At 33.7% G+C, this 9,753-nt stretch overlaps 1 protein-coding gene across 1 annotated transcript; it reads right to left on the bottom strand.

The window, feature by feature from the left end:
- Positions 1-1,797: 1,797 nt before the first annotated feature.
- KRT222 (keratin 222) lies at positions 1,798-8,845 on the bottom strand. Its single transcript, XM_062595871.1, has 6 exons — positions 8,750-8,845; positions 6,927-7,055; positions 5,937-6,157; positions 3,935-4,011; positions 3,131-3,236; positions 1,798-2,011 (listed from the first exon to the last, which is right to left on the bottom strand). Exons 1-6 carry the CDS (start codon positions 8,843-8,845, stop codon positions 1,798-1,800), a joined length of 843 nt encoding a protein of 280 aa, XP_062451855.1.
- Positions 8,846-9,753: the final 908 nt, after the last annotated feature.

The following is a 9,753-nucleotide window of genomic DNA, read 5'->3' as shown; positions in this document are numbered from 1 at the left end:
TGTATTTTTTATATTTTTCTGTTACTTCTTTCTTCTTAAGATACACATATCAAACTCACAAAATATGCATGGGCAAACTTAGTTTTATTACTTTTTATCATAGTACTATCATTTACTTTGGTAAATTCATATCTCTGTTTAAAGTGCCTGAAAGCAATTAAAACTGAGTTCAAATTCAAGTATTGTTAAATGTACATAGTATAAGCACAAAGAAATGCTGCATAGTGAAAATGCGAGGGCAGGCTATTACATTCAGGATGCCAAATACTCAAGTATTAACAAGACTAGATCAATATTAAGGTTAATGATACTTAGCCAGCTTTATACAGTAGATACAGAGCTGTAGGCGGTATAAGTGCATTGTTTGTACTATTAACAGAAGACAGAAGCATAACATAATACTGGAAAAATTTTCAGTATCAGTTTTTGTTACGCATGCCATAAGTAATAAGGCAATTACTGACACTCAAAATAATGTTTGCATGCTACCATGGATCTAATAAATATTGTACGCGGTTTTGCTAGATTCTGAGCCCCTGCTATCCCAATGACTTAGACTGAGTTAGAGTTTACGATATCACTGCCTCTTAAAAATCTTCATCAACAGTCATCTGTATCTTAATGCAATTCTATTTGAAATTTGTTTTGTGACCTCATAAAGAAAATATGTCTGAGTTTTATTTCTGTTTTTTTCTGTGTAAAGATGTAAGATCATCTATTGTACTTTGCGTTTGACCAAAGCTACTTTGAATAGTAGTGAGGGTACCTAATACATATGGCAGAGTTTTACCTTAAATATATAGCCCTTATTTTGACCCTTTAAGTGAAGCTATAATAGGTGTACGCTGGCATAATAGTAATTTGTTATATGTACTAGAACAAGAGCATAACTCGCCTATAAGATTTTTCAAAAGGGGAATTTGTTGAAATTGTTCTTATTTACATTGTTGTAATATGTGAGGTAAAAATTAAATACCAGTATTAAAAATGGTTGGTTTACTCCTTAAATTTGAACAATTCAAGGGTATAATTTTATTTAGTGTGGCTAAGAATGTTATAGTACTAGTACACATGGACAAATAAGACAGCGATTGATTTTCAGTGGAAATTACTGCTTAAAAATCATTGGGATAATATGGCTAAATATTATTATTTTGTAATAACTCTTTTAAGAAATTTCTGTGTGATTATATAATGGAAATAAATTTTTAATCAGTTACATCCTAAAAATATAATTTAAAAATATCAGCCACTTTTAAAAGAAAATAATTTATTAATATTTTATGTATTTTAAGAGCATCTTTGCATGTAATTTTTTGTTTTTAGAAAATGTTTTAAAATGCATTTCAAGTATGACACTTGTGGTAGAAACTATTACAAGATTTCATCAGTCATTATAAGTATGCAATATTGAATAATTATGACAATGAAATATGCAGTTCTCAATTCCAGAAAGAGAAAATAGTTTCTCTTTTACAAAGACAGCATATGTCAAGGTATAAAGTTACAGTTTAATTCTTAAATACTTAATGAAATACTACAAAAGAAGAATAATAATGAGAAAACTAAAGGAGCATACCCAGAGTAGAAAACCAGTAGAAGTTAGATTATTGAAAACTAACTCCCTTGTCCTTCTCCCTTTCCTTTAAAAGACTTATACATTCTTATTTTATTAATCAAAGTACATACTTGGTAAAGTTTTGTAGTTCTAGCAAGGTGGACAGAGGCCATGTAAGTTCCTCTACAGTTTATTTCCAGAGCCCATTACAAATGAACTTTGGGTTAGTTTGCTGTAGGTTAAGGTTTGATAGAAGGAATACTGCAAGACCTCCTCATTACCAGCCTGACTTCAATGTCTGGAAGCATTTTCTGTTTAGTGTGTAAACATCCTTCATCAGTTGCTGCTAGGTGGAGATCAAAGCGCAATGAAACAGATTTTTTCCTTAAGCGAGGGTTGTCCTTAAAGAAGGAACCTTCCCATTCTTTGATAACTTCATCCACTTTCTCTGTCCTGAAACAATAAAGCAAATGTATTTGTGATCCTTGAAGTATTACGCAGTGCGTATGTTCAGGATTACTTTTAAAATGTAATAAGAAGTTGCTTAATAGAGTGTCAAGTCATTTTAGTTGGGTTCTGAGACACCAGATTTTTTTTTTTTTTTTTTTTTTTTACAGCCGCATTCTAAGGATACAAAAGAAAACCATTGCTGCATCAGGCAGCTTGCTACCCAGGAGAAAGTTTGTAATCCAACCTCAAATTATTTATTAGAAGTTGCTGTACTGTAGTAGACATACCAGAATTTGTGCATCTGAAAAGGGAGGTGAAAAATCTAATTCTAGATCCAAACCTCAGAATATAGATCCACATCAAATTAAAAGAAAAGACAGAATTTAAATACGGAGAAGTGAAGATGCAGCTACTTGAATGATATTTAGGCACTGAAATCCTGTAAGTGTGTTTCAGGATCTGTATCTAAATTATCTGTGTAAGATGGACAAAATTATGTATGAAAATAAGCTTCATATATGGAATATTTGCATTAGACCATATGATGGCATCTGTTTTTAATAAGAATTTCTACATGGTTTTAGCACATAATTATAGTTAAATATTAGTGACATGGTATATGTATTAAATGTTATGTTAGATGCTAGTATACAAAAGAACTTAAAGAGCAGAATGATGCAATCCAACACTAGTAAAGCAAATTAAGATGAATAATATGTACTGAACAGGCTTTCACATGCCCACCAAGGAACCTAGTTTGAAGTTCCCTGAATTTACATGTGTAAAAATATATATATATATCCTAGAGCGACTTTGCAAGCATGATACGAACCCTTTTAGCCTTAACTAACTGAATTATGAATAGTTTCCTTCTCGTCAGAAATAAAAATTACCAATTAGAAGCATCGTTATGATGTCATTAATTTATTATATAAATGCTTATAAGAAGGGCTTTAAAATTTAGTTTATCAGTAACATGCCAATCAGTATAACTTGCCCTGGGACATTTTTGCTCTATGAAAATGATATAGCATACTAATAAAAGGAGAAGTCAAAATACTGAAGAGTAGTGCCCACCATTTACTTAAAATTGTTATTTTGTTAAATTCATGTTTATCTTACTGTATAGTGCCATGAGCTTCAGCACTTTCCTTCATAATATTTCCATCTAGGATGGCTTGTTTTGTCACCAATTCCACCTTCTCAATTTCATGCTTCTTTACACCATCTACAAAAGAAAATGCAAATATACACACATGGAGAAAAATAAGGTCAGGGCACAAGAACAGGAGGTATTTTTCCTCCTGCTATACCAGAAAAAAAGATCCTATTAAAATAGCCAGCAATTTTTCAGTAGTCAGGGACCTTCTTCAGGGGTTATAATCTTTCAGTTAAATAGTGTATCTTCTAATGGTCATCTAGTATATATAGTCGTATAAGAAAAACATTTTCTGCCGTTTTTTGGAAAATAGTGCTGCTTTCTGTGCCCCTTTCTGCACAAACTCCAGCAAACAAGTTTCTGATACAAAATGATACATCAGTGTGCCCTCCCTTCCAAATCTAGGTGTATTTTGTGGCCTCCTCTAGAGACAAGTGAGCTATATATATATAGATATGTGTGTAAATATTTTTGATGTTACTTGTGTCTAGATCAAGCATATAACTGTTTTTTAAAGATAGACTGGAACATATGGCAATATATCTGAAACTGAGAAATCAGAAAGTTATTTCCTTACTCTATGATAATTAAATACAGAATCCGCTATGCATATTGATATCTGATGTAATGATGCATTAATATACATTAATGCAGTGTTGGAATTTGGCTTGCAAATTTTTAGTATTGTATTGATTCTGCTCTGAATAACAAGTGTGTGATTTACTGTTTAGGAAACTCAGGGGAAGAATGTTTATAAAAGAACTCACTTGAAGGCAGGGTAAAGGCAATCTTGCTAGTGGTAGGTTTTTTGTCATCCTTTTGGTCAGGTATAGAACAACGAAACCTGCAAAAGTAAAAATCATTACAATCATACTGAATTATTTTAATCTATAACTCATAATTGTATCATGAACAACTGGGGAAAATCTAAAAAATGCAAGAATTATAAGAAATTCTGGTTGACTGTAGTAAATATTTGTTAGAATTTCTAACATTTTGATTATAGAACCAAAGAAAGTTGGTGAAAATTTCTGTGTATATTTCGTCATTATTTTCTCTTTTTTTCCAGTTTGTTGTTTGTCAGGAAGAGCTATTTAATTGCATTAAGACTGAGCTGTGTATGTTTTCACAGAGTTACAAGTATTAAATAGGCAATGGACCCCCCCCCTTCAGAATCCTGCTGCGCGGACACGCATGAGGTTGTTGGGCTGAAACCCTGTATTTTCTCGAGGTGGCTAAGGGAGGCAGCGTTCCAATGAAAGCTCTCAGAGGAGTGCGCTTGGTTTTGTTAAGATACAAGTGCTGAGTGCAGGACGTGCCATCTCACCTTTCCCTTATGCTCTTTGTTGTTGATACAAGTGCCGAGTGCAGGACATGCTATCTCACCTTTCCCTTATGCTCTTTGTTGTTGATACTTGTGTAGCTGCCTCTCTTGTGGCTGGTATTTGTGTACCGGGGAGAGAAGGGGGCAGCCATGATGCATTGGAACCACGGGAGTGTCACGCAAACGCATATTCTTTGATAGTATCCTAATACAATTCCTCCTAATTGCATTGACTCAACACACTTCAAATAATACTGGGTAATACAAACTTCACATGCAAATAGATATCTGTTGTGTGATGAAGTATGAACTTCTGACATAATTTGATGCATATGGACTTGCTTCATTTATGGTCTGAGACAAACAGAAACTCTGTCAAGTAGTTAATGGGCTGAAAGGGCTGCATTAACATGCAGTGATTTGCCTGAGGATGCAGTAATCTTATGGTTATCTGCAGTATATTGTGGAGACACTGTGTTGCAAAAATGTGGAGTCTTCCTTTGCTGCCAGTTTTTTTTTTTGCGATTTATGAGAGAGAAGGATATTTTTTGTCATGAGAGTTCCATTGATGTTTGATATGTTTACATGACATGTAAACCTGTATCTTGCCTTTGTTCTGCATTGTCCTTGAGATTTGCTAGATGAGTTTTGATGACTTCAGGGAATTCACTTTTTCATATCAGCTTGCAAAGGATCATTCTAATATAAAAGCAAGGTAGTGTATATGGATCAAAGAAGAACTGTGAGGATTAACTTGTGTAGGCAATTGCAATTACACAATGTTCTTTTCTTAAAGAGTTAAAGCTAGATAGTACATTATTGCAGCACTAAACTGTTTACAAGTTTTGACTAATTTGCTTTTGCTTTTTTATGCTTTTATAAGTTCATTGAAGTGACACCGAATTACCACCAATGAATTAAATCCATTATGTGTTCCACTGAAGCAAATGCTTAATAATATATTAGCCTAAACATATATAATCATATATGTACATATATATTCATTTTTCAACTTTTATTTATGAACATATATACAATGAAAATGTGGTGTTTTAATTGCAAATTAGTGAATATTAAATGATTTTCACAGTTGCGGTGGTTGGGACCCAAATTGTCTGTAGACAGTCTAAAAGCTAAATTCAGCGAAACCAGTAACATGCCTAAATATAAACATAAAAAACAGAGAAGTGCTTCAGGCTTTATAAAAGATACATTTTACTTCATGAAATCATTTAATATATTGTTTTTATGCATGTATGAATATGTGAATATATATACATATTCATATAAGATGAAATGAAAACATTTTAAAGGATTTTATGCTATAATGTACATGTAATTTTTTAAATGATCGGTTCCTGTAATTACAACTCTGATGATTATTTGAATGAGGAGTTCTGAAATGGAAGATGAATTTGAATATTCTTTCTCTGTGCAACAAATACCTGTTCTCTTCTTGCTCAAGCAGACTGCGATAGGTTGCTATTTCCTCCTCCAGTTTCATCCTAGTGTTCAGTAGAATTTCATGTTCTTGAAGCTGTTTCTCAATACCTCTTCTCACTTCCTGTAGCTCTTTCTCTAAACTTTCAATCTCAGCTTCTAAATTTTGAAGTTGCATATGGTACTGCTGCTCTGTGGCACGCAGTGAACGTTCCAAACCCTTTTCCTGTTAAATTAACTCATATTTTAAGATTTAGAAAGTATGTGTAAGGATGTTATACATACTTTTCATTAGCAGTCAGACAGTGTATTTTAAAACCAGTTCTTTTAAGACTATTTTTAGCAACAGAAGTAAAGCTTTTAAGATAAAACTTTTGCTGAGAATTTTCCCTCTAAAATGTGTAATGATTCAAGATAGAATAAAAATTTTTAGCCTTCTATTTTACCATCAATTCACTGCCACTGATTCTACAGATCACTGATTTTACCCGTATGATTAAAATGATAACAAGCTCTGTATCATACAAAACCTGAGTGGTCCAAAAACTGAATATCCTATCTATATTATCAAATTCAGTAAATGGCTGACATGATCTGTTATGAATGTATTGATAAATTTGGGCCATAGATTCACAAAAAGTTGTAATAGTAAACGTGGTTTGAATTGGTTCAGTAGAATAACTGGGAAATTGATAGGGGAATATCAGGCAAGTGTGTGTTTGGCAGGAGTGAAAAAATGAGTTTATTATATTGAATGACAGCTGCTGATCCAAAAGGTTGGATATTAAACTTTAGCAATTAATAAACTTATTGTTTGTTTGTTAGTGATCTCTGTGATGAGATGAAAATCCAAGGTAAAGCTATTTATGGGTTTCTTGCATTTTCACTTTATAGTGGATGTGACTATCTCATATTCAGAATTATGGAGTAGTTTACATCAATAAAAATATTTACTTTTTCCAGGAGATTTTGAGGTATCATTTTACCATGCTTACCACAGCATGGAGAGATTCAATTTCAATTTGCATATGGTGCCACTGCCGTCTGGCTTCACTGAGTTCTGCTCTGGCTGCCTTTAATGCTTCTGCATCTCTGTCCATTCTTTTAATTGTAGCTTCTTCTAGCTACAGTAGATATAAAAAAGATAACAGTATTAAAGTATCTAAACAATGAAAATAAAATATATAAAAATCTCTAATTGTGATTTTTAAGATCTGTGTAATTTTGGTAAAGCTAGCAGTGATGAATTAATCTTTTATATACAGTATAGTGAAGAGCTCCCTATACTGCTGAGTGAGATGGAAAAAGTTGGCATGCTCTCTGTATGTATGCTCATATCCATGTTAATGTGACCTAATTCAGAATTGAAGCAACCTGTTCTTAACATTTATAGTGGGAAAAGTGGCCCCCCAGTTGTAGTGGAATTAATAAACTTAAACTGATTTGATCTAATGTGTTATTTGAGATGTTTTGCCATGGATGAGGCTGAAGCTTATTCTAAAAAAAGGAAAATAAATAGTCAAACAACAGTTTATTGTGTTTGCAAATAAATACATTTTAACCCATTAAAATATTTTTCTAAGCTTTCGTGGGGTCACTTTAGATTTGAGGTAATCTCTGATTCAGACTCTTCTAGAATGTACTTCTAGAATGATTATTTTGCTGATGAGATTTTCGTTTACAGTTCTGTATTTTACTGCAAGTGCTGAGGATACCGTAAGCACTTGAAACTATACATGCTCTTTTGCATATTTTACTGCTTTATATGGGTTCTTGTGGTGCCATCAACTCTAAGGAAATAAAATCTTTAGTTCAGGTCTTAGTAAGCAAGTAAAATAAGATTTTTTTGGGGGGGGTAATATACTAGCCTATTTAGCCTATTATCAGGTCATTATTTTGGTGAAAAATGTACATTTGGCTTATCCACAAGCAAACACTCTTCAGCTCAATATTCTTTGCTTGTCCTTTTGTGCCTAGGTACTGCAGAATTTATGAGACCAGACTATGTCAGTAGACTGGCTGTTTTGTTCCAAACACAAATGTGAACTTGGCTTAACTATCTAGTTTATGACTACTTTGTGTCATTGGAGTACTGTGTAGATTAGCCAGCTTATAGTAGGTACTCTGGCCTGTTAAAAAAAAAAAAAAAAAAGAAAGAAACCTGCAATACCTACATACAACAGGGTGATATAATACCTATTTTTCAGCCTGAATTTCCTGGCATTTGATGGTTGTAAATGTTTTTTCATTTTATTACAAAGTTCAGTTGTGATTTAGGGATGTTCTATATGTAAATTTATAATAATAACACTATGTTGATAACAATAATTCTACATGAAAGAACAAATAATATTTGCTGAAAAGTATAACAGTTTTACTGAGAACATTATAAAATAGTTTTCGAGAAGATACATTTTTCTTCTATACAAGTGCTAAAATCTGTAAGCCTTTGTATAAATGGCTTCTGTACATTCTCTTTGATTTTCAAGCTATTCTTGTCCTTTGGGATAACTAAATGGAGCTATGCATGTTACTGCATATGTCATCATTTTTTAAATCACAACAATATCACCGTTGCAGGTACAGAAGAACATCCAGATGCATTACATAGTATTCCTTTAGGTGAAATTCATACTCTACTCAAAACATTTCCTTATCTTCTAGTTCTAATCTTACTGCAGTAAAATCAAAATCCCTTCCCCAGTAATATGCTGCACTGAAAAGGAAATACTGTACCTCATGGAGACTGAGGCAGGAATTGTATAGACAAGGATTGTCTCCTTACTCTGGAAGGTGTGTGTCTGTATGAAGTCATTACCTGGGTCCTTGTTGAGATGATGGTCTTTATCTGATTTCTGGTGATGAGCGTTTCATAGTTTGCCCTGATCTCATTGAGGAGCTGGGACAGTTCCATTCTCTTCCCATCCTCCACCTTGGCTAACTGAACCTTATTGATAGGATGAGCTGGCTGCTGCAGAGCCTTCAGTGCCTGCAGTGAGAACTGAGCGTGAGAGAAAGTACAGGCAAATTTTAAAGCTGCAGAGCTCTGTTTTTGAGGAAGTGCTGGAAGGTCGGATCTTTTCAATTGTTTTTAAAAAAATAAGGTTAGTAATACAACTATCTATTACTTTTGGAGTGATTAATGTGGTAATACCTGATAATGTGCAGAAACAAATACATACAATGTCTTTGTTTTTGTTACACTAATTTTTATACTTGACAACCTAAAAATTTTGAAGTTAAGAGATAAAAAAAAGCAAAATTACAGCTGCATAGCATGGGAGTGCAATCATACAATGCAAGGGAATGGAACAGTACTCCAGCTGTATACCCATAGCGCTGACAACGCTGCTGGGATGTGCCTCCGCCAGGAGGGTGGTGAAGCACAGGTTGCCTAGGAATGTTACCAAATTTCCATCTTTGAAAGTTTCTAAGACTCAGCTGGGCAAAAGTATAGCTGACCTAATCTAGTATTGGTGGTTGTCCCATTTCAAAAGAGTGTTGGACTTTTAGACATCCTTTCAGCCAACATTTCTGTGTTTCTATGGACTAGGAACACAAAAAGAGGAAGATAAATCAGCTCTGCTAGGGGTAAAGAATGGTCTTGCACCTTGTGGCAAGGGGTTGGCTTCTCTTCAGCAGAGTGCGAAGACTGGTGAACTGACACTTAAAACAAAGAATTGCAGTCAAAAAGTATATGCAGATCATGTAAGATCCTTACATGTTTTTTGAGAGCTCCCAGGGGAAGTAGAAGATACAGGTTGTCTCTTTGCTATTCTGTATTTTCTGCAAATAATTCTTGATCTTTTGGTTTATCGTAGC

Source organism: Rhea pennata, chromosome 26 (assembly GCF_028389875.1).
Source record: "Rhea pennata isolate bPtePen1 chromosome 26, bPtePen1.pri, whole genome shotgun sequence".
Lineage (NCBI taxonomy): Eukaryota > Metazoa > Chordata > Aves > Rheiformes > Rheidae > Rhea > Rhea pennata.
This window is presented reverse-complemented; position numbering and strand designations above follow the sequence as displayed.

Coding starts and splice junctions, on each gene's coding strand:
- KRT222 (XM_062595871.1), bottom strand. CDS start 8,845: ATGGAACTGTCCCAGCTCCTCAATGAGATCAGGGCAAACTATGAAACG. Junction 6,158..6,926: donor TTGAATCTCTCCATGCTGTG/GTAAGCATGGTA, acceptor TTAATTTAACAG/GAAAAGGGTTTGGAACGTTC. Junction 4,012..5,936: donor CTTGAGCAAGAAGAGAACAG/GTATTTGTTGCA, acceptor TTACTTTTGCAG/GTTTCGTTGTTCTATACCTG.